General features: G+C 41.2%; 1 protein-coding gene across 2 annotated transcripts in view; it reads left to right on the top strand.

Annotated features, from left to right (window-relative positions):
* The window catches only part of EPHA4 (EPH receptor A4), a 217,227-nt gene that overhangs the window by 83,409 nt on the left and 108,031 nt on the right, over window positions 1–25,787 (top strand). For both annotated transcript variants that reach the window (XM_082466376.1, XM_082466377.1), the window contains exons 6-8: window positions 22,902–23,026; window positions 24,048–24,207; window positions 25,381–25,492. In XM_082466376.1, coding sequence (XP_082322502.1) covers window positions 22,902–23,026; window positions 24,048–24,207; window positions 25,381–25,492 — 397 coding nt within the window. The remainder of the gene's footprint in view (window positions 1–22,901; window positions 23,027–24,047; window positions 24,208–25,380; window positions 25,493–25,787) is intronic.

Raw genomic sequence — 25,787 nt, 5'->3', positions numbered from 1 at the left:
GAGTTGTATGTGTGCACGGTGCCACCTCATTATCCCACAGCGATTTGGAGTTCACTAATTCAAAATCATCGGGACGGTTTATCTTTGACTAACAAACCTTTTCTTCATAGTAGTGCAGATTAATAATGTAGGCCAAAATTCTGGATGAATGTAGCAACCATAAACTCTATCAAAGCTCCCCTATGCATATTTACGTACACACAATTATATTCTAATTGCTGTTGTTCTGATCATTTCATTAAATTAAATCCCTTAGGGACCTCTATAGGCAATGATGTCTCACTCTATAAGGAATACATAGAATAAATGAATGTTAGCTTTAACCACCTAGAGGCCACCGAGTTTCATGGCTCTGCATTTTTGCTCTGTTTTCACAGGGCTCTTTCTCTCACCGGTGGTAACATATTTAAAAACAAACACAAAACCTAGAATTCCTGGTTTTATCATCACCACCTCTGAGACTGTCACAGATGAACAGCACCGTGAAGGTGAAACTCACCTAAGCTCATATCAGAGCCAGCACTTGAACTTGGGGAGAATCCTGCTCCCAAAAGGAGAAAGTTGCTTTCTTTTAAAATAATTAGGTTCTTAATAGCATTCCTGTAGTCAGCTTGGCATCTCCCCATTTGTGAGACCAGACTCTGAGTATCTGAGCCTGGAGATGGGGGTCTAACTGGGCTTTGATCATGTAGTTGTGGGATGTGGTGTGAATGGGCCAGTGTTCTCACGTGGTTATTTAAACCATTCTAACCCCAATCTTACAGTTGGTGTCTTAAGGGGCTAATAACACCCTTTTCCTCCCCTCCTGAGTTCAAACCCAACTGACACAGAAGACAAGACAAAGGGAACTCAGAGTGCCAGCTTTATTGCCGAACATTTGATGAAAGGATGTGAGCTTTGTATCTATAGCCAAAAGGGCTGGCTCCGGTGACACAGCCCCAGTGTCACCCAGGGACAGTGTAACCCAGCTGGCCGACTGCAGGCTCCTCGCCAGGACAGAGCCTGCTCTGCTCAGGTCACCCTAATGTCAGATGCTTTGTGCAAGGAGGCAGGTCCGAGGGAGCAGCGAGGGTTGAGCTGAGGACGTAGGACTTCTCCCAGATCCTCTTCCTAAGCCCCCGCCCACCCCCCAGGCCAAGAGCATGAAGGAGAGGTGAGGAGAAGGCGAGGATGGGGAGGCTTCAGCGGAAGTAGTCCCAGAGGAAAACATCAGACAAGGAAAATGGATGTTCTCCCTACACTTACTTTCCTCCATTGCAGTCCAAACGGAACAAAATGAGAATCCCTTGAAAACTCTTTTTCCTTCCTCCATCTTCCATCTTTTGTTTAGGAAGAGATGGTTTTTGTTCCGTCTTTTGTTTAGGAAGAGATGGTTTTGATGCTTATGAAAAATGAATAAGCAGACCGCTGGGTGATTTGTTTTCTAGATGACTTTCCTTCAGTTTACTTTTACTTAAGTGGACCATCTCAGGGAAATGAATGCAGGATGTGTCTCTAGGAGAGAGAAATGCTGTATAAATGAAACAAGGTTTTCCTGACCAAGCAACAAAACTGTGACTGTTTTTGCTAAAAATGCTGTGATGGCAGCCGGCAGTAGACCTTAATATCACCGAACCAGTTTTCATTCTGCAGCCCCTAAACCTCCCCCCACACCTGTCTCCCAGCTCTGGGGCTGGACCATACTCTAGGTTCTTTTGTTTGTTTTAAATCGTGATGAACCCCTATGGCTGATATTCTCTACTTACCCCAAGTTGCGCCCAGGACAACTATAACATTTTGACTTTTACTTTGCATATGATGCTGTTCTAGATACTTTACAATGAAATACGTCTGATAATCTCTCTTTAGCACGGCTGTCATGTCCTAGTGACAAAACATCTTTAACACGCTGAGTTTGGACAAGTTCAGATATTCAGTGGGTTACATAATTATTTGAACCTAGCTAACCTCTAAGATCTTTTCTAATTTTAAAATTCTGTGATTCCAGGAATATAGCCATGAGCAATGAAGCATGGGCTTGAAGTAGGGCTTCATTTCCATATGTTGTTCAGAAACTGGCTCTTAAGGCAATTCCAAGAGTGGGAAAACCTTCCAAAAATGCTTCAGCAGAATTATCAGAACGCATCTGAATCCTGCCTCTCCTCCATCCCTCCAAGCTGTACTTCTAGGATAGGTGTTCCACACCCCTCCCCAGACATTTGGCAACGTTGGGAGACGTTTTTGGTTGTCAAAGCTAGGAGGAGGGGGCAGTGCTATTGCATCTACTGGGTGAAGTCCAGGGAAGCTGCTAAACGTCCTAGAAGGCACAGGACTGCCCCACGACAAAGAAGTTTCTGGTCTGAAAAGTCCATAGTGCCAAGATTGAGAAGCTCTGCTCTAGTGCCATGCTTGAAAACCAGATTTTATGACTTCATAGCAATGCCCACCTTCTCAGAGTTCCATCCCCGACCTGTCTTTGTTTGGTTCCATCGCTCCATGCTGGGAACACAGGGGTCTCAGCACTATTCTCAGAGGATAGACAGTTATAAAAGGCCCTCTGGGGCCTCTTGTGAAGAATCCTAGTGGCTTTGTCATCAGATGAATTGGTGCTGCTTGTCAGACTGGCCTTGTTCCCTAGGATGGACCATTAAGAAAACGGCAAGAAAATACCACATTGACGATAAAGTGGCAGGAACCTCATTGTAATGCCACTGCACAGCACAGATATTCAATACCCCGTCTGTTGATGAACACATTTATTTACAGTAAAAACAATCAGTGAATGTTCTTTGTCAAGTAGTGATAAAGTTAATAAAACCAAAATAATGAGAAGAGAAAAGAAAATAACTAAGTACAAGAGGCATTCTGTCTTTTATTACTCAACTGGTAAGTTCCCATTCTCTCTTCCCTGGCTGTCTTTTAATTAGACATATTATGTTATTTGAGTGGGATAATGGGGAACGGTGGGAATTCTCATCCCCACTGGGTATAATTGCTACCTGTCTTCTAGATGGTAAGAGGACAGCTTCAAGGAGATGTTGGAAGAAAGGGAAACATCTTAGAGCAATTGTGTTAAGCGGTGTGCTCCAGGCATGGTGGAGTGGGGCAGGTTTGGTGCAGTCTGAAGCTTAGACAATTTTTGTGTGATTTCAGGAAAAAAACCTACAAATCTACGCATATCAAATGAAGAATCAAGCTTTGGAAAGGGCCCATGCAAGCTTCCTTAGCTTCAATATATAAAATCCTGCCTCTTAGTTGCGTGGGACTATTGTGTAATTATGCCTAAAAGTTCAAAGAAACAAGAAGGAAGTAGAGATTGCAAGAAGTCCAGTTTGGCTTAATAGGAAAGGTGATGTAGTGCAAGGGTCATACTGGAGCGGTTCTGGCCTATAGCTGGTGGGGAGGGACAGCGTGGGATGGGCCTCAAGTGTGGTTCGAGATCAAATTAGCAAGCAGAAAGCACAGTCCTGGCGATTGTGGGGATGGTAACAGGTTGCTAAACCCAAATGAGATGTGAAGGATCGGCACTTCCTATAAGCTTAAACAGGAAGGAGCAGATCGGGGAAATATCTGTTGATATTTTTGAGGGACAAATATCTGGCTTCTGTTAGTGCTTTAGAGCAGGGGTTGGCAAACCAGAGCCCAAATCCTGATCCCCCGCTTTGAAACCCCCTAAGAATGTTTTTTTTCTATTTCTAAAGGGCTGAAAATCATCCAAAAATAATATTTTGTGAGATTTGGAAATTATATAAAATTCAAATGTCAGTGTCTGTAAGGAAGTTTTATTGGAACAAAGGCCCACTCATCTGTGTGTGTGTGTTGCCTAAGACTGCTTTCCCAGAACCACAGCAGAGTGGAGTTCCTTTGGCAGAGTTGCCTGCACAGCAAACATATTCACCATCTAGATCTCTCCAGAAAAAGTATGCCATTCCCTGCTCTGGAGTACTACATCAAAAGAGGACGACATTGCAGCATGCAACTCTGCATTTGTAAAGCAAAAGCAGCCATAGACAATATGTAAATGGGCGTGGCTGTGTCCCAATAAAACGTTATTTACAAAATCAGGCACCGGGCCAGAGCCAGTCCTTGAGCTGGGGGGTAACTGGCTTTAGGGTCCATGTTCTTAACCATTACCCACATCACATCAGCCTATTTAATCCTCACAAGTTTATAGTGAAGATCAAATGTGAAATCACATGCCCAGCTTCTAGCAGGTATCCAATTAACATTGCCTTAAAAGAAGTTTAAACTCATTATTTGGAAATCTTACTTCAAATTGTTTCCCCTCTAGTTGGAAAGGACCAACGAGAAGAGGTTGAAATGCTGGTGTCATTTGTCAGAAACTACTCCGGCAAAGGATGGGATGAATTGACATTTAGGTTCATCTCACATTGGAAACAATTTTGATATTTAGCAAGACAGCTTCTTTCTAGAGGTTTTGACTCTATGAACAAGATTTCACAAAAATAATTAGGATTTCAAACACGCCTTTACTTTCTTGTACCACAAATCTTTTCCCAATGACACTCAAATTTTTGTTTTTTTTTAAACATCTGTATTGGAGTATAATTGCTTTACAATGGTGTGTTAGTTTCTGCTTTATAACACTCAGGTTTAAATATAGAATGTGGCACATGCTCGAGGGACTGTTCTGAGGGGGCAGTGTTCCGGTCCTCTTGAAAACATGCATTCTTAGCACTGCTGTATGGTTCCTAGATGCTGGCAGCATTTTTTAAATAATCATCTGTGCTGCTTTTTAAGGTTGCTCCCTCACTGAGATGATGTCTCGTTTGCCTTTGATCTCAAATAAGTGATGCTTTTTTTTTCTTACTCCTAAGAAATGTAAAGGAAAAACACATGATGGAACTAGTGAAATCTTTAAGTCAGAAATCTTTCTAAAGACACATTTTAAAATTCTTCAAACAAATTGTAAACAATTCCATTGAGAAATTTTGCTGAAAAGTTGTTTGTACATCCTCAACGGTTGATATGCAATCGTTAGGACCTCTAAGGTGGAAGCTGGTTGGAGAGTCCTTTCTGTGTCGGGGTCATTATAGGCCTAAACAAGCACACAGTGGGCTTCAGAGAAGGCAGGCTGTGGTTTTCTCATTAACAGCTCTGATCCAGCCATGGGCTCCTGGTTTAATTTCGTAATGCCTAGGAAATATACATTTTAAAAATATGCAGTACAATTTTTTTTTTAAAAAAGAGAACAGTCTCTTGATTCTAACTTTATACATAAAATAATTTCATGCCTATGGAATATTGTTGCCACCCCGATAATTATTACGCATGCTCACTAATTATGATCATGATGAAGAATAAAATAAACCGGTAGATAGACAATGGTACAGCTTCTTGTGCGTGGCACCAGGGTCCAGGAATTTGTATTCATGGTGGGTGCCACAAGTCCTGGTGGGGAGAAGAAATAAAAAGCCTTCCAAAAGAACCTACTAAATTATCCAGCTTCAAGGTTGACTGAACAGCACAGACAAATTGTATATCTGTAGAGCCTAGTGGTAATTATTGCATATAAGTAAAAACTGGGTTGCATTTTTAAAGAGGTGAATATTTCACTCTAAGAAAATGAAAGTTTTATTTATACGCCCAGAACTGAGAGCACTCTTCTTCCTAATTCTTTTCCCTTCTCTCCTACATAAGTATACACACATGTTCATTTGCGAGAAGGGAAATCAGTTCACCAGCATTCACCCTAAACGCTTGACAGTCTTAATGCTGATTTGCTTTTCATTCCTGAGTGTTAGGCTTGTTCCTTCGGACACGACGGCCAACTTTTACACCCTACGGAGAAGCCATCGAGAGATCTGAAAAATAAGTACTCTACTGAGATGAGAAATGAATAGCGCAGGGCTAGCAAAGGTTCTGGATGAGCTTCTAAATTGTCTAGTTGTCACTCCAACTGGCTGAATGAATGACTGTCTCCTCAGAGGAGCCAGAAGAGACTCTCTAGGGTCCAGTTTGCAACTAAACATCAACAAAAAGATCCAGAGAAACTTCTATCAAAGCTTCACTAACCCCATACTGATGTCGTTAAAGAGTTTTTTTCTTTAAACACGGGGAAAACCAAGAGCCGTGCTGCAGGACTAATCCTGCGTTGAGAGATCTTAAATCTGCAGAGACTAATTAAAACACCTGTCCCTGTCACCCTGCTGTACAGAGCCTTCTCTGAAACTCAGGGTCCGTGTGCTGTCTTCATGCAGGTATACAAGAAGAGAGCATTTTCTGTGTTGCCTTCAGGTAAAGACTCATGAGGATTTCTTTTAGGTTTTACACTTTAAATCTGTCAAGATAGGCATACCTTACGTAGCTATTTCTGTGAGTAATAAAAATCTTTTTTTAGTGGATCGTCCCCCTCTGTCTACCTTTCACCCCCAACACACACACAGGCGGGCACACACACACGCACGCGCACACACACAAATGTTTTCCTCCTTAGCTTGTGCCAGAAGAATGGGTAAGTTTCCATTGGTTGCCCCAAAACTGCAGTAACAGAAACAGAGAGATGGTGCCACACGTCACTTGCCTCGTGAACACCGTGGCTTTCATTGGGAAAGGTCACTAATGATTTTGGTCGCACATGTGAAGGTTGGTACCCCAGAGTGCTGGAATCTAGCTGAACAGTCAGTCGAATGGCTGCCAATATAGACCCATAGCTGAAGAAACAGCTCTGACATTAAATTCCTTCTTTCCCTATTCTGATAGATTGGTCAGCCCACCCTCGAGGAGCTCTTCTGTGGCGCTCCTGTGCTTTATATGCTTTATGACAAAGCACAAGAGCTACTCTCTAAAACATAATCTATCTAAAATATCTTATGGGGAAAATGGTAGGGATTTGCCACCCTTCTTGGAAGGGAAGGGGAGAGGAAGAACAAGAGGAAGGGTGGGCTACTCCTTTTTGCCTGGCATCTTCTAAATGATAATCTATGTACATGAATTTCTCAGGCAGTTTGGTCAAAAACGCCTCTTTGATGAAGGCTGGGGGGTAGCTGATTTTAAAAGTTTCTTATCTAGGAACCTTTTGTTGGTGGTGTGTTCATACAAACACAACGTCAATGTGTAGCTTCAGCTTCACAGCGGGTGCTAAATAGGGACCTGCCTCCAGCAGGTTTGCTGTATGTAACAGGCTTGGATAAGATCCATCCATTGGAACAAGCACTGAAAGGGGCAAGCTCACAATGGCTCCCTGGAGAGTTGGTGTTGTCTAGGTACGGTACTGCAAGCTATAAGTCTGCCTCCTGAATCCCCCCCCCTTTTTTTAAACATAATAAGTGTGTATTTTGAGCATAGTAGCGTGAAGGTGGATGAGAGCACAGCTTCTTCCATGTCCCTTTGTCAAAGCCAGGGCAAACGTATAAACGGGCCAGGGATTTTGAATATGCAACTAGCTGAAAGCTTAATCACATGTTCCTTCCACTCTCCAAGATAATCAAGGACTTTTTTTTTTTATATATGAAAGTTGCAGGTTATCCTAAGCGTTGCTGGCGGAGCCCTTACTTGGCGTTGAAACCCACTGAATTCGATACCGATTCTACAGGGCTTCAGGAGAGCAAGGTTTTAGGAAACTTTCTAGAAGGATGCTTTTGGAGGCTTGGGAGTTCTTGTTGCTCACATCAGCAGTCCCCAACCATTTTTGGCACCAGGGACCGGTTTCGTGGAAGACAATTTTTCCACGGGGGATTGGGGGGGATGGTTCAGGAGGTAATGCGAGCGATGGGAAGCAGCAGATGAAGCTTCGCTTGCTAGCCCGCCGCCCACCTCCTGCTGTGTGGCCCGGTTCCTAACAGGCCGCGGACCTGTAGCGGGGACCAGACCCTGGGGTTGGGAACCCCCTGGCTAACATCATCTCATTTTCCCCATTTAAAATAGGGGTAGGATTGCCATTACAGTATGTAATCAGGACCCTTCTTGCTTTGTTTTCTATTGGAAGCAAGAAGTACAAATACAGCAGAATCTTGCCATACGAACATTGAGTGTCTATAACCAGAAGAGTGGTCATACATTTTAAAAAGCATAAGTTATGTTCACAGCCCTCCTTGTATACATCAATGCTGATTAGTCAACTCATTAAGGTGTGGCTCTAAGAGGCTGGTAATATATTTAAGAAATCTTGATATAATGTAAAAGTGTATTGTTTGGGGAGATTGATAGATGGGAAGCATCTCACTGTTAACTCTTCAAGGGTATAACCTGAACTGTATGAGTTCTTTGGATGATGGCTTTCACTCTTTCTCTTTTCTTCCTTCCTTCCTATTTTAGAACACACACGAAATAACATTCATAAAACTGCTCATAGTGTAATGGAGCCCTGCTCCAACATCTTTCTTAGAGACCACGCTGTGGGACTATTTCTGGGTGAAATGTTGTTCTAATGAGGTCCTTCCGATATTTACAGATTGATTCCTGTTGGAGCTAGTAATACTGAATTTTACACTTCAGCAAGTTGTGTTAGAAAGGCCCCAGTGAGATGCTGTGAACCTCCTAGTTTTAAAAATAATCAGGTCCTAAAACAGTTATAACTTTCGTAATACATTCTTTGTTATTCTTTATGACTACAAAAGTCATCTTGGATTCTCAAGCACAGACCCAGTTGGAGACATCTGTTGGCCTTAATAACATTTTAAAATTTCACATCTCGGTTGTTCTCAGCCTCAGTCTTATAATGCCTATAGGAGTTTAAACTCTGGCACATACAGTTTAGTTTCTGGCTGATACCCCCAAATTTAAAAAAAATTAATTCTTTGGTTGGCAATTCCCAAGCTTAAAATCCCTTCTCATAAATTATGCTCTTTCTTTAAACCTCTATCATAGCTTTCAAAAGAATTGCCAAAAAGATAGAGTTTCAAATAGGAGGGCTGCAAGAATACCATTTCATTGCTACATTTTTTGAGAGCATAGCATGTAGTGACCATGTGTATATGAAGCATTTTTAAAACATGCTGGCAGTAATTTAACCCCAAGGTCTCTGTGTCTCTAGTCTCCCCTTACCAGTCACTTCTTTGTGCTTGTCTATATAGCCAGCAAGAAACTGAAAGAGAAAGGTTTGGCTACAAATAAAACGAAGGCTGCCTTAGATAATACTAAACCCCAGTTCCTCAGCATGCTATGGTTCGTGGATATTGTCCCCTGAGTATGTTTCTCTGTGTTCAGAACTTTCCCAGACTTCCATATAGTGAAACCAAACTGAAAATAAGATGGAGAGGCTCAGTACTTTACCTGATTGGTCTTCTTCCTGTTTCTCTCTCTGTCTCTCTTTCTACTTATAACCTTCTACTTTACCATCCATGGCCATCACTTCTCAGTATTTAGCCATTGTTCTTTCCAGCCAAGCAACATTTGGACTTGGAAAAGTTCCGAGTAGCATACAACACATAGATTTGCAACCAAAATTGTGTTGGAACGTTTCCTCTGCCTATCTCATCCTGTCAGTGATCACCTGTAGCCTATAATTTCATGCTCCACTTTATTCTTTGTCAGATATTTTTCATCTCTGTTTTTTTCTCTTTTCTGCCTATGTGTTTCAAAATGCAATAACAGAAAGAAAGATGAGTTACTAAAAAGTAATTTCAAAGATAAAAATAACAATGGCTGGTGAAAATGCTTACCATTTATGGAGCTTATATACTCAATTTAGGGTCGCCATGACTTTTTTTTTTTTTTTTTTTTGAGCTGCTCATGAGGTCTTTTAAAATAACCATTAGGAAGAATAGGTATCCTGTTCCAACTGTATATGTGATGGGGAATTGGATGGCTCAGGAGATGACTAATGGGACTCTGGACCTTTCTGTCTTTAGGTCATCTTCTTGTATCTGGACTACATCATAAGTGGTCCAAGGCCTGACCATCTGGCAGCCATTGAGTGGCTATGGTAATGGAATTGGTCTCAGTCCAGGTCTTAGTCGACAGGTGTTCACATCATAAGTGACACTAATTGACTTCCTATCTTTCAACTTGGGAGACAGTGGACTGTCACCGAGACAGTGATGGGCAAGGAGGTATTCATGATATATTCAGGCTCCACTGAAAGCCAAGGAATTCAGTACCTTGAGCTGGCACCAACCTGGCACCTTGCAAATATTGTACTTGTCTCTTACGGGTTCCATTAACCTCAAACATAAAAAATAGGAATCTAATTTCAATAGATTTACCATAACTCAGAATGGCGAATGCTGTTTTTCTGAGGTTACATGAGCCTCACGTGTTGAGGCTTTTTCTCTTTATTTTGTATCATAGTAATTAGATGCCTCCTATGAACATTTTAGATAAGGATGAAAAAAAGAAATTGGATTCTTGGCCTGTATGATAATATCAGTCAGGCTATCTGCTTTTATTTTGTAATTTTTTTCTTTGTTTGTTCTGGGGTTGATTACCAGGTCACTTATTCACAGCAAATGATACGGATGATACCCTTTGATGGAGAATTTAATAAGGCTATCTTCAATGCCCTTGTGAAATGGAAACCAATGTGAAGAAGTAACTTTGAGGCTTTCATTAACATAAATTTCAAAGCACAGAATTCAAGGGGCTTCATCCAACACATACCCTTTTCTGTTGTTCCAGGTATCTGAATCATAATTTATTCATGTCACTGGGGCCATGACCTGAGGGTGACTTGGCCTGACTTGGAGGAGATTATTAGTATTATTAGTATTAGCGTTATTAATATTTTGTTCCTTGAATTTTCCTAGGTTTATCTAAGGGCTTTTTTTTTTTAAACTACACAGACAATTTGGATGTCCCTGTAGCAAGTGGCAAAACCATACTCCTGAATTAGTTATCGCACTTAAAAGTCAAGATGACAACAGCCTCAGTGGATCTATTTATTGAAGCAGAGAGCCTCTTTTAGCAGAATGATCAATGTCTTACCTCTTTCTGAAAGGCTTTTCAGGCATAGGAAATTGTCAAGCATCTGATAGAGAGTAATGAACAAGGCTTTTTATTGGTCAGTTTCTGAAGTAGGCTTTTAAGCATTTCTGCCTGTAAATGTAGAAACCTGAGTGTGAAAGTAAAAGGCAAGAGCAAAGATTTACTGGGTGCATCTATCATCCTGGCTTTTAGAGTCTTTGTGATTAATACATCTTTAATTGGGGACTGATCTAGATGCCTTGGATGTCAGAAAGCTAAATGTTACAGCATTGTCTCATTGGTTCCTAACACAGCAGGACGATTAGCAGCTGTCTGAGTAACAAAAGAACCTGAAGCCCACAGCACAGCTTTTATTTTCCAGATTTGGAATGCCTGAAGCTCTCCAGTGGAGCTGACAGCTAAAGGAACAGAAGCCTTGGTTCACAGCAGCTAATCCTTTTCCGCTCTCTATGCTGTATTTCTGCTCACTAGGAGAAAACTTTTCCTCGACACCATCCTTCATATTCCAGATTAATTTCAGAGGGCATTGTTTGTCATGGAGGGGGCTATATTGCCTAGGACTCTTCATTCTAAGCAAGACACATAAAACAATTTCAACTGAGAGTTTATACAAGATACTTTCCAACATACTGAGACGCAATGAGAAGATTCATCTTCCTAGAGGCGTTCAGAGGAAAAATATTTAATTTTTTTGTGTTGTTGCTAGATTTACCCTGTTCTCTTATCTTAAAAAGGTTGTCTTGCTCAGACAAAGTCTTAAAAATCGACTTCCAGTGGAAAGACTTGTTTTCCTGTTTGCCTCAAACTGGCACTCTTACTTAACAGGAAATACACACTGAATCCTGCCATGCTTCTGTTGGCAAGTGTTGGACTATCCTTGTCAGAACCTGCCAACAGATTTCTTAGTAAGCAAATAGAAAGTAAAACAAGCAGCTCTCAGACGAAACAGAAGACGCACTTGTATTGCATCAGAGACACTCGGGTTCTCCCTAAGTCATTCCCAGTTAATTCTGGGGGGTGTGGCCTTGGTTTCTCATTGAGACATCATTCACTTGTAATTCTACACTAATGGAATGGCTATCCATGTAAGAATACGAATTCAAGAGAGTTATTTTGAAAAGAAAAACAGGCATTTAAAGAATGCATTTTCTTTACTGCGGAAAGCAGCAATTGCTGTATGACTCAGGTATTAAATATAGCGATTAAATAGTTATAAAAGCCCTAATTTGCAAAAATTTGCATCTTTCATGGCACTTTCAGATTTTTTTACCCCAGAGGGTTAACTAGAAATTGTGAATGGGTCTTTCTATTATTAGTTTTAATATTCCATCTTTTATACTCTTAGCTAACACTTTTATTTGTTCTTTAACCTTTTTATTGAAAAATACATACAGAAAAGTAGACAAGACAAATGTATCGTCAATGAATTATCGCAAAGCAGACATCTCTGTGACCAGCAACCAGGTCAAAGAATAGAACATTGCCAACCTTCCAGAAGCCTGCCTGCCTTTTGCCCCCCACTTCTTCCCTAACTCCAAATACTATTATTTTATTTTGTAATTAAATTTTCAGTTTCAGGTGATTCTCTTCTTAGCTCTGTAGGTAGTTCTGAGATGATTCATCACCAAAGCTTTACACTTTGTCTATTAACGGGGATCATGTCGAATTTATCTCTGGATTTCTGGCAACCAACCATGTACATAGATGGCCCTGAACCTAACATATAGCAGACCTCACATTTGCTCTGTTACTGATGCAGCTGATGCTGTGCAAGAAGAGACCATTTAGCCTTCAAATCTCTAATTTCTTATCAGTGAAAGAAGGGGAGAGACTAGAGGCTTTTATAGATCAGTGGTTGAAAATGTGGGCTCTAGGACCTGACCTTTGAATTCATCACTTACAAGCTATAACTTGGGGCAAGTTGTTCAAACTTTCTTTACCTTGCTTTTCTAACCTATAAAATGGAAATAATAATAGTACTTGCCTCAGAGGGTATTTGTGAGGATTATATGAATTAATCCACGCAAGAGATTGAAAACAATGCTTGGCACTTACCAGTTACTCCATAAACGCTAGTTGAGTGTGTGTGTTTACAGACATGTGATATGGAGAGAGGATCACATACTTTCGAGTCAGGCAGACTTGGGTTTAAAAATCTAATTTTATAGCTTTGGTCAAATCATTTCGTTTCCCTGTGCTGCAGGAGTTTCCAAATAGAAAATCAAAGGTGCTAATGATAACTGTGGACTTCAGAGAGTTGCAAGGATTAAATGATGTTAAGTGTGTGAAAGTGCCTTGCAGAGGAGGCCAAAAGCATATTTTTGCTCATTTGCCCATTCTTCTCTGTTTAGCTCTGATTCACGTGGCCCAAGTCTTTACCTGCATGAGCTGTCAAGTATGCAGTGAAAACAACTCTTTTCTAAAAAGAAAACTAAACCAAGCCATTTTGAGAACCCTGCTGTCTTTTCCCATTTCCCATGAAAACAAGCTCAGCTGAATCTTTCTGCCCAACATTTTGTGATTCTGCGGAATTCAGTCACTGTTAGAAGATCCGGGGCTGTGCTTGTGTCTTGTGTCCCTGCAAAGCTGCACAGTCTGTTCCTGGCATTGTTGACCCCCAGGGCAGCACTCGGCCAGTGTCTCACAAACAAGTGGCTCTCCGCTCGCTGTGGGTGCCCAGGAGCTGGAGTTTCCAAGAGGGAGACCATTCAGGCAGCTTTCAAGTGCAGCTCAATCTTCTACAGGCCACGGTACTCCTACACTTTATTTTAGTTAGTTATTGTATGAAGATGTTATCGCAGCTCTTCCTCGACTTATAATGGGGTTACTCCCCAAAAAACTCACTGTAAGTTGAAAATACATTGAATACACCTAACCTATCAAACATCATAGCTTAGCCTCGCCCACCTCAGATGTGCTCAGAACACTTATGTTGGGTAGAGATCATCTAACACAAAGCCTATTTTATAATAAAGTGTTGAGTTTATTGAATACTGAAAGTGAAAAACAGAATGATTTTCTGAGTACGTCTGCTAGCCCGGGAAAAGATCAAAATCCAAAATTTGAAGTACGGTTTCAACTGAATGCGCATTGTCTTCACGCTATCATAAAGTCGAAAAATAGCAAGTCCACAGTCATCGTAAGTCTCGGACCATCTGTAGATGAAGATGCCCCTTTTTTCCCTGAATGGCTCCACTTGACCTGAATGGGCTGCTGTCACCCCAAATGTCAGTTAGCAGGTTAACACGATAGAAAATTGTTTCCTGCTCAAGTCACATCCAGTTGGTGGTGAAGAGGGGGAGGGTCTATGGGGAGCTTCCAAGATGGACCTGAGCGCCAAAATGGAGCTGGCAGATTGTGGGTTAGGATGGAGAGTCCCAAGGGAGCTAATTATGTGATAGATCTAGAAGGGGAGTCACTACTTCAACCCACACCCAGAACTCAGGGACGTGAACCATCCTACATGTGAAGAGATCTAGGAAATGTAGACCTTGTCTAAGCAGCTCCATCCCAGAAACATTTATGGGAGGGGAACTCCCATTTTTGGGCAGTTAGCCACAGAGGCCTATCCCAAGACCTTCAACTTCTGTATGCAAACACTTAATGTAAAGGCTAAGAATTGCATCACATTTCATTATTTAAAATGTGGGTGATAGCTCTCTTTAAAGAATTTGCCTGAGATAATCTGCCACCCATTTCTCTGCAGAAATAAGAGTCTGAGTTAAACGCTTTGTAAAGTCTTGCTCTTGGATCACTTAGTTAAAGCACCATTAATGTCCCCAGATCAGATTCTGTCCTTCACTGGAAGCACAGGTCTGTTGTATCTTTTGGCAAATGTTACTGTACCCTGCTTTATGTTATAGTATTTGTTTAAAATAGATTCTGTATGTACTGACCTTGGAAATCATTTTATGGGAAAAAAAGGTGCATCCCTCATACATTTTAAGTATAAGCTTAATATTAATATTTCCATATTTAAATATAAATGAACTTCATATAATTCAGTCTCCTGAAGACTTTAGTTGAGAATTTGGCTCCACGTCTCTTGTTGAATAGGAAAATAATTCCGTATCAATTTTAGCATAATCAAGTTTTTCCATACCTTTTGTCTGTTTGTTTTAAAAACAGTTTCACTTCTTGACTATGAGAAAATGTGCTTAGGTACTTATTAATGGTACAGCAGCTAAAAGCTATAGGGTGCAGAGCTGAGTTCTTACAACATCAGTGATGTATTCAGGGAGGGTGGATACGGATTGAGTCTTTTAATGATTTTTATCTAAGGATTAGCAGAGGGCTAATCCAGCTGATTGACTGAATGTAGTGCAAACAAGATCGTGTGTCTAGGAAAGCACTCTGTGCACTGTTGAGTGCTATGAACTACTGCAATATCATAGTAAAAAATAAAAGTTGCTCAGTGCTGTTTGGTGCCATAGGTAGTGCAAAGCTCAGAGGAAGAATCCTGTCCTCCCTTTGGTGGGATGTGGAAGACAGCAATTAATATTAGCACCCGAGTTCTTAGCGTCTCTGCAATGGCAAAACCCTTAATCACAAGGATATCATTAGTGCTCTGAAGCATTTAATTTTGATGCTTGACAGCATTTTAAAATGCACCAACCTTTGATAAAGAGCAAATCAGAGCTGTGGCGTTGAAATGAGAAAGAAAGAGGGAACAAAAACCACCTTAAGCTCCAAATAATTCAATCTAAATATGCTATTTGCATTAAGCAGAGCTATGTATAAACTGTGGGTTTATTTTTCCTATCAGGGAAAGACCCCTTAAGTAAACATCACCTGTTTAAATTCAGATCCTGGGGAGGGAAACAAAACTCTGCTGAGGTTAAAGACGTCTTCCCTCCAAACGATGGGCTTGAGAACCACTGGCATCCTTGGCTTTAGGTTTCTTAAGGTCCATAAAGGGCCATTTTCACTCTTCCTTGTCCACAGGCTGGAGACCTTTTGTTGCATCTGTTTATTTCCTGCCTTATTCCTTTCTCCCCGCTAATTTGAGCCAGTAATGAAATGCAGTGGATCTTTTCAGCTCTGTTCCCCACCCAAGGTCCCCCAAACTCTTTATAATTCAATGCTTGTGATGCAGGACCCAAGAAGACAGTTTTACAGCCCACAAGTGAAGGACTATAGTGACTCCTTCCTCCCTTTCTTTTCTCCATGTCTCTTTTTCTCTTCATCCTATTGGGGTGTCACAGGGACCAAACTGCTGCAGTAAAATGACTTGTAGGTGTTTGATGGCAAGTCATTGAGGAAGTGAATAAAAGAAAATTGCAGCATTCACATCGGTGGGGAGCGGTTAGAACTGCTGAGCTTTGAACCAAAGAAGGTGAAATTTACCATTTTCCTAAAAGGAGCCACCTCTGTTTGACATCAAAGCACCTCCTGCAATTCTTCATTGTGAGACGCACGACTGTTAGAAAGTCGTGATGGAGCCCCAAATCTATGCTATTTCTGTTTATCCAAAACACACAGAGATAAAACCCACCTGTGACTTCTGGATGCGCTGTGGTCTGCTCTCAAACCAAAAGTAATCACAGGTACATAGCCAATGTGGATTCTACGGAGAAAGCATTCTCAGTTTCTCAAGGGTATGTATTATTTTGAATACAGAATTATTTGATGGGGAGAGAATTTATCTTGGCTTCCTAGTGGAAAGCTCAGATCATTCAGCCTCAAGCTTCGGTAAAAGTTTCCTTTTATCCTCTTGAGTTTTTGCTCCATCTTTAAAAAGTGATATTTTCCTACCTTTTTACTTGTTTCCAGTGGGTGCGTGGAAGGACAGTCTGTTTCACACCCTTAATCTTGCTGTTCCTCCCCTGACTGCAGAGGGCACTCTACTTGGTTACCCTGACACTTCAACAATGATGTCCTTTCCGTGGGATTTCAAGGATAGACGCGGTACTAAGGGCTGCCCCTGGTGGTGACTTTGCTTACACTAGTGAGTCTTTAGAGATAACTCTGGTCTTGTCAAACTAGGGGGCTGCTTGGGGCTCTTTCTGGATTTAGGATTCTAACTTGAAGGGAATCTCAACACCACTCACCTTTGTAGTTAGGAAGTCCGGAAAACTATTTGCATATGCCCTCCAGATACAGAGGAGAAATACCAAACATATTGTCAACGCCTCATCCAGGGAAAGAGCAGTTTCTCAAAATGCTGTCTGTAACAGGTGCAGTGAAAACTAGTTTTAACGTTAACTTACTTTTGAATGACATTTTAACAGCCTGTGTGTTCGACAAAAGTTCAGGAGCGCCAAAAACCCCTTAGGAAACAGAGACTCCATTTAAAATTAGAATTGTCATTTGCTTCACTCCTGATTGTCAAAATCTTTTAACCTAAATAGCAACACCAAACCCACAAAAGGTCATCTGAAACAGGTGCCGATATGAAGTTGTTTTAGGGATGACTTACTTCTGATACTTTATATTTAGAAAACATTTTGCTGGCTACAAAGAGTTTTTTTAGGTCTATTTAAACATTTAGTTCACCTTTATTCATTCGACAGATTTATTGAGCACCCACTGTATTCCAGACAAGATCTTGAAGAGCGGGCATATAGAGATAAGTCTTGTGCTTATGGATTGTACATTCTAATAGCCTACATGCTTGTGTCTGAAAGGAAGGTATTTTACAGATGGGAGAACAGAGGCGAGGAAACTTGAGTAACTTGTCCAAGATGGCAGCTAGTAAATTTCAAACCTGGATTTTTATCCAAAATCCTTTTTAAATTCATTGATTTTTCCCATCAAATTAGTAAAGTGAAGACTACTTCGCGTGGCTCAGGATGCTTTTTCATCTTTACCTCATTTCACGTGTCCTAGATGAGCCCTCTGCCCCCACAGAACCAAGGTGCTAGTGATTTCCTGAACTTTCCAGTCACACGTGCAGCAGGGCAGCTCTGATCAGCCATCCTCTCCCCTTTCTGCTTCTCGTTTGCCCAGCAAATCAATCTGGACCACACTTCCCCAACCTTAGTCCAAATCCTCCGTGGTTCTTTCTGTAATCCACAATGCACTCCTCCACATTCTGGCTTCTTACCCCAGTTACTGTCTGTTTAGTCAAGTACTGTTTAAGTTTTAAAACGTGAATGCCTATTTAGCTCTACTTTAAGTTCCTCAAGCAAAGGCTTAAAGGACATCTGTAGAATGATTGAATGATGATTGATGTGTCAGCATGATTTGTAAGTAAAAAGAAGAGGAAATGGAGGCCATGTTTTGGATTCAAAACTACTGAAATCCCCTTGAGAGTAATAGGAAAGGTGGTCTCAGACATCTGCATCTCAGGACAGGAAAATGGACATTGAACATTCTGCTCTAAAAGTTTGAAAATTAAGGGCTGATTTGAATTAAATCACAAATCTTTCTTTAGAAACGACCCTTTAGGAGTTCTTGCCTTTGTGATTTTTGCATCCATCCGTCATGATTCTCTAACCACACTGCCGTCAACTAGCACGACCAGCTCTTCTGGTTGTGTGTTACGTCAAAATTCTAGCCATTAAAGGAAGCCTGCTTATGTCCAGGGGCACAAAAGTTTCCTTAAAGCAAACATCTCTTTTTTATGAAGGAAGTCTGTGGGTAGGGAGGAATGCCTTTCAGTCTAAGATGTGCCTTTTTCCTATAATGAGCATACTTACATCAACCCTCAGCTTCCTGCCAGCTTCTCTCACTCTTCTGCAGGTGTATTATGTGTCTGAAGACACGGTATAATGAGGAAGCCTCTTACTTCTCCCCATTGCCGTGATAAAACTTGGATAAGAAGGTTAGCAGGAACTGTTTCTCGAGTTCTAGAAAATTGATTCTCTGGGTTGACACTAAAGAGTGTCTTCTCTGTAAGACTATTAAAAAATTCTCTGTCTTCTTTTTTTTTTTTTTAGTTAAGAGGCTAAAGGATAAGATGGCACTTAATTGGATACCAAAGATTGTATTTAATTTAGCTTTGTTCGCCCGTTTCCATCTTTGCCGTGTTCCATTGGTGCTCATTAAGTTTGTGGTTAGTGGAGGAGGAAGAGCCAAGTCTCGATAAGGTTTGGGAATGTAAACTGGGAGGCAAGCAGGACCTTTCTTCTGCTTGGTCTTTTTATGTGGACCAAAATTCCCAGTATGATGAGAAGCCTTCTTTTGAACTAAGGCACTGAGTTGTCAAAGCTCCTGTTAAACCATGTATCTGGGACGAGTGTTCAATCTGTTATTTTATTAGTCTATTATCTCCTCTGCTAATTCTGCTGGCAAAGGGCAGAGCCCTGAGGTACTGGGACTCAGGATCCAAAACGCTTCTAAACCGAGTAGGGTTTGGCCGTGTTTACCAAAGTGTGGAAGCATACCAATGGTGGCATCAGAGACGATTTTAGGGGAGACCCAGGTGGGACGTTATGTAATACTGAGTTGCTCTGTGTGAAAGTTAGTTCCTTTTCCATTCTCTCTCAGTTCTGCTTTCTCTAAGGTCAGAATCTCAAATTGGTGTCAGGATTATCCTTAATGCTTCTCTAACACTGGCTAATCTCTTTTTTGGGCAAAGCATAGAGAGGCAAGAGCATTTATGTATTTTTTTTACATTGTATTAATCATACTATTATTACATATTCTTTTTTTTTTTTTTTCATGTAATGTCTGAAACATTTATATTAACATATTTCCATACATATTTCCATACAAATACAAATATAAGATTTTTAGAAATTTCATGTAATGTCTGAAACATTTATATTAACATATTTCCATACAAATAACCCAATGTACATATTCTTTTTTTTTTTAATTAATTTATTTATTTTTGGCTGTGTTGGGTCTTCGTTTCTGTGTGAGGGCTTTCTCTAGTTACGGCAAGTGGGGGCCACTCTTCATCGCGGTGCGCGGGCCTCTCACTGTCGGGGCCTCTCGTTGCGGAGCACAGGCTCCAGACGCGCAGGCTCAGTCGTTGTGGCTCACGGGCCTAGTTGCTCCGCGGCACGTGGGATCTTCCCAGACCAGGGCTCGAACCCGTGTCCCCTGCACTGGCAGGCAGCTTCTCAACCACTGCGCCACCAGGGAAGCCCTACATATTCTTTAATGTATATATTATTTTTATTTGTATGGTTACCTGCCATTGATTGCACGTGATAACTGTAGAGGGAAGTTTTCTTTCGAGAAATAAAGTATGTCGTCTTAAGAAAATTGTTATTTAAATCGTAGTCCAAGTTGCAGAGGGATGTGGCAGCAGTTACTTGGGTGGCATGAGAAGACTGAAGCTTGGGAACCACTGGGGGAGGGAAATGATTGAGAAATGCCGTTGCCAAATGCCTCCTCTAGCGAAATGAGCCACAGGCAGGCACACAAGGCACGGTGATGGCTTCCAGATGTAGAGTTGTAAGCTGTATTGGATGCAGGGTAGGAAAGGCGAGGAAAGAACCCTTATGCGGCTTGTAACATGGAGGGCATCTTCTCTCCAAAGTGAAGGTGTGGCAAAGCCCAGTTTTTCCCAAACTGGTGCTTTTCTTGCCAAAGAAGTTAAGAAGCTCTTCTCCAGGGGGAGGAATAACTGCCTATTGACTGTAACGCGCGTCCCTGTTTTAGGTCTGATTCTCAATCTCACTTGGTCATGGGTTGCTTTTGTCACTATGGCCTGATAAAAATGCTCTTCTGAAAAAGAGCTGTTTGGAAAGAATTCAGACTTTGCAGCCACACAGCATCATACTTTTTATAAATTACCCTGATTTATTCTCCTTTCCCCTTTAATCTCATTTTCCTCCATTTTTATAACAGCTGAGTAAGCATACACTCTCGGTTTCTTTTCACGTTTGTGCCTATGAATTTTCCAAGGAGGGCTGCATTAGGAATATCCGATTAGTTAACACGATGATATTGTTAGCTGCCTGTCTGAGATTTTGTGAGCACTCGTTGGAGCTCATATGCCCTTTGAATGGCCACAGGAACACTGCCGCTCCAACTCCAGAAGTGGAAATCAGGTTCATTTCCCACATGCAATAATTTAGGGATAACCCAACCGGAGAGAAACCATCTTAGTTCATCAGTGCGCTCACTCCAAGGGCAGCCAGGCGATTCTTTCCCGAGAAATCTGTCTGATCAAGATCTAATCCAGAACATTTCTGAGCGTTAGTTCATTTTATAACTTTATGATTTTCCTCCCTCCTGCTTTCTTTCTAACGGCCTCACTTTTCTATTTCATTTCCCAATCCTGAACATGAGAGTTGGAAGAGCCCCTTTTTATGGAGTGGATGCTAAAGGGCTCTGTTAGGCAATATGTTTATTAACTGGAGTGAAATGGCTTTTCACAGCCAGGCAACCTTCCTAGCCTCCTTGCTACCTCTGTATTTAAGAAAGTCACTCCTTGCATTGTGCTGGACAATGGCTCTGTGTCAACCAGTAAAGAAAGAGAGAGAGAAAACGCGGGGGGCTGCAGGGGAGCCTTAACACAGCTAATGAGCGCATTTCCGGTTTGCATTATCCTCAGGTGTTCAGTGGCTTCGTATGTCTGCTGCGTGTCTCTCTGTTCACTCAGTTTGCTGTTACTAACATTGGGGTTGCCTTTGATGGAGGATGTATGTATTCGCTGTATCGAAAAGTCACTTGTGTTTATGCCTGAGATCCAATCTGGAATAGCTTTGGGGGCGGGGGTGTGGGGGGAAAAGGAGAAGGAGAAATAGGGAAGAGAGTGTGTGTGTGTGTGTGTGTGTGTGCGCGCGCGCGTGTGTGTGCGCGCGTGCGTGTGTGTGTGCGCGTGTGTGTTACCATCTCAAGGCACCCCTAACAGAGATGCCAGGCTGTCAGATGGTCCCCTCCAAGAGGTGCTCTCTGCTGGATTAGCTTTAGCAGGAAGAGTCCCTTGTGTGACATGTAACTTTGGTGTATCTGGTTGCGTCCCTTGCCACCAGCACACCTGTCAGATGTGATCAGAGGGTTTGCAGCTAGTCCCATTCCATTTTCAGATAATTTATTTTACTTTTTCTCTTCCTCTGAGTTAGGATTTGGCAGTTGTGTGTGTTGGGGAAGAGCAGGAAGGTGACCCAGCACTACTCTGTTGTTCCTCAGTGGCCGCTTTTGGACGTTTGTTTTCATATATATTCACAATTTGAGAATGAATAAAAATATACATTCAATTAAGGAAAACCTCTAATATCTAGTTCTATAGCAGCTTTGTTAGATAAGATCTCAGATTTCGTGAACGCTCCCTCTTCTTCCTGGAGATGGCACATTTGTGCCATTGTTGGTCACCGCAGAGCTTGGTAACAGCTGGCTGGAGATGCGACCACCACAGTGGCGAAGCAAGGGTTAGGTAGCCTGGGTTGATAAAAGTTTCTGCTCCCCATCCCTGATAATACACCCGGTGGAGGACGGCTTTTGTGCCTTTCTCAGTGGAAAGAAGAAGGTTTGCTACTCAGCAGGCAAAAGCAATATTTCAACTCTTGTAAAATAGTTGCAAAATGCCATATATGTCCAGAGAGACTATCATGGCTTTATTTGTGTTCTACATTATTTGCCTGGTTGTGTTCAAGCTGGAAACTCTTACTGTAATTAAGCAATACTTTTATTTATATTGGAAAGTATGTAAATTGTTTGCCTTCTGGCATTCCCTACAGTACTCTTGGAAGAGTTGCAAAGTCTCTTGTATAAAACTAAAGACCAATAACACAACACTCAATTCTTTGGAGGTAGAATGAGATGCAGTTTCTCTGAGCTTAAGAGGAGATTTTCCAAAGGTTTTCATGGCTTGCAAAAAAATAAACAAGCAGATAGCATTCTCTATACCTACGGCCTTTCTGAGGAATGGCTGCAGGTGCTGTAGAGGTGATACTGTGAGGCCCGTGGACTTACCAGACTACTTCAGAGATTGTCTTTTTAAGACAAACCATATACAAAAAAATATTGGAAAGAACCATAAAATGGTATGCTTTTGTACTAGGGAAGAGGAAAACGGGGATCTGGCGGAAGATAAGACAATCCTTCACAGTTTTCTAAAATAAGATGATATTATTGACTGATGCCACCAATTTTTCCCCCTAAAGTATGATATCTTTTTTTTTTTTTTCCCCCACTAGCACCCTCATCCATTGCTTTGGTCCAGGCTAAAGAAGTTACGAGATATAGTGTTGCTCTGGCTTGGCTGGAACCAGACCGGCCCAATGGGGTGATCTTGGAGTATGAAGTCAAGTATTATGAGAAGGTATTACTTGAATAAGCAAGGTTCTTCTCCTTTCTTCCCCCCAACCCGTCTTTCCTTCCCTCCTTCCTTCCTTCCTTTCTTTTTCTCTATAGTTTTGGTCAGTTATAAGTCCTGGAATACTAGTAAATCTCAAAACCAAATGCATTTTGCTTCCCAATCAAATCCAGTTATGAATTTTATGTATTAAGTTGCTAATCTTAAAAAAGAGAAAAAATACATTATGTTCTAATATAACTATATTTTTTCTTTCTAGTCCTGCAAATCAAGATAGCTAAGCTAAGGTCTAATCTATAAACCTTCTATCAGGAAGAGTGACTCATAAAAGTTGAAATAATGATCTGTTTAAGTAGATCACTGCTATTCAGAATCAAGGTGTGGATTATGATGACTTTTAATAGAAAATCAAGGAAAGCAAATTACATTCTTCAGCCTCTTAAAATTATAGAACGACATTATTTTTTGCAAATAAGTTGTTTCTTAAAGGACAGCATTCTGAAGAGAGCTATTTGCATTCAAGGCTGTCTAGAAAATGAACAATTGTCTTCTCTTTCTTTTTAAAGGTAATCACTTATTGGTTTCCTTATTGAAAGCAGAAAGAGGACAGGATTTTTTTTTTTTTTTTTTTTTTTGGAAACCAGATTATAACATTTTTGACATTTTCTAGAATGGAAAATAGACAAAGAAGAGGGACCTTCTTGCAGTAGTTATTTCTGTGAGATTGTTGGGTGTGGAGTGAGAAAAGCCATCAACCATCATCTAATGTTCTTTTCAAAAAAAGATTATGGGTAAAGATCTGGATATGGTCAGTGTCAATAGCGATCATACCTGAACTCCACATTTCTTTCAACATTGAAGTAACAATAGTACTTCTAACATTGAACTGAATATAGTGTTTAGAGTTTATCAATCTTCATTTACTTTCAACCTCTGAGTGGACTGGCTTGGCTGCTTTAATACTGTATCAGAGTAAGTGGGGGATTTATTTTGCCACTTTCCTTAATTTTATCCTCTCGTAATGTAGGATCAGAATGAACGAAGCTATCGGATTGTTAGGACGGCTGCCAGGAACACGGATATCAAAGGCCTGAACCCTCTGACTTCCTATGTTTTCCATGTCCGAGCCAGGACAGCAGCTGGCTATGGAGATTTCAGCGAGCCCCTGGAGGTCACAACCAACACAGGTAACGAGTTCTGAGATTCTTTGTACAATCCAGGGCAAATCCCATTATGGTGAACTAAGAAGCTATACAAATTTTTGGTTAGGCAAACATTTTGCTGCAAAGGCTATTGCTTGAAATTAGATAGCCAGTGTCTGTAACTTAGCACACCTCTTGCTATTTAGAGAAGAACATTTTTCATAACCGTATCTGATCTGTCTTTTCATATGATTGAAAAACGTCTATCTTTCTCCTGTGTTGAGCCTTCCATAAACCATGAAAACTGGGATTGCCAAACTGACTAATGGACAGTTGCATAACTATCTTACATTAAGCTAAGGAGTTTTCTCCCTGGGAAGATTAGAGAAGGTACCAATTTTTTCTTTTCTCTCCTATTTATTTCTAGGAATCTGTTCAAATCAAGTCAGATCAGTTTTTTTAAAAGCCCCTCTAGACAACTACATCAATCTTTCAACATTGTGAGTTGGACCAACTGGATGATTGAATCAAAATGTTAATAAGAGGGCATACCTATGAATAAGCAATTTACATAAGACATCTCCCCTCCATAATTAACAAACCAAAATTGAGCCTACTGGATAAGGAGCTGGTGGGGCAGAATTTTCTATGTTAGTTCTAGAAAGTAATTTTATTCACAAATTATTAAATAGAATATAAGTGAAAAAAGAAAGAAAGTACTCTAGAATAAAATCTGAAGGGGTTTGACATCCTTTGCGATTATCATGGAAGGCTTCAAGGAGGAAGTGGCTTTTGAGCTGGGCAATAATAGACAGGTTTTTTATAGATGGAGTGTGAGGATGCAGTGGAGGGGTCATTCAAAACTGCTTGTCCTTTTGGAAATTTCCAGGTGTCTTTCTCACTAAGGAATTCATCAGATCCTTAAGTAAGAGTTTGGGCTGAGACTAGAAAAAAAAAAAAAGAAAAAGCAATGAGTGGAAATGTTTACCACAGGATTTAATGAGTCTTCTGGTTGGAGTTCTTCATACAATTATAAAAAAGAATGTCTTAGTCTCATTAAGGCTGTCTTAGAAGATGCCGTTGTGTGAATACTTAACGTAGAGCAAGATAGGCTGTGAGCATTTCAAATGGCTTCAGAGAGTTGAAACTTGTGACAGTCAGAAGTTCCAGCTCTTAGGACCTTGCCCAAGGTGATCCTTGTGTAACTGTCTTTGCCAGTGCCTTCCCGGATCATTGGAGACGGGGCCAACTCCACCGTCCTGCTGGTCTCCGTCTCCGGCAGCGTGGTGCTAGCGGTTATTCTTATCGCCGCTTTTGTCATCAGCAGGAGGTAAGCACTTAAGCCACTCACTGCCCCTGACCCCCTTCCCAAGTTTTTATGAGGGAGCTTTTTGTCTCCTCCACACAAAGCTGAGGCTTTTGATTAGCATCATAAACATGGCATTTGCAGCACAAGCTCCCTCCTCTTTGCTTTGATCTCCCCACCCCGCTGCTAGAGCTGCGGGCTGGACCCTGGTGGCAACGCTCACCACTGAGAGTCCTGGAAAGACCCAACTGATTCCAGGAAACTAAGCTGAAAAGCAGGCCATTGGGAACTTTCTAGATATTCTAGGCTGTAAGGTGTT

This window comes from Balaenoptera physalus, assembly GCF_965194825.1.
Source record: "Balaenoptera physalus genome assembly, chromosome: 6".
Lineage (NCBI taxonomy): Eukaryota > Metazoa > Chordata > Mammalia > Artiodactyla > Balaenopteridae > Balaenoptera > Balaenoptera physalus.
Note: the sequence above shows the minus strand (reverse complement) of the source record. Positions and strands in the feature narration are given on the sequence as shown.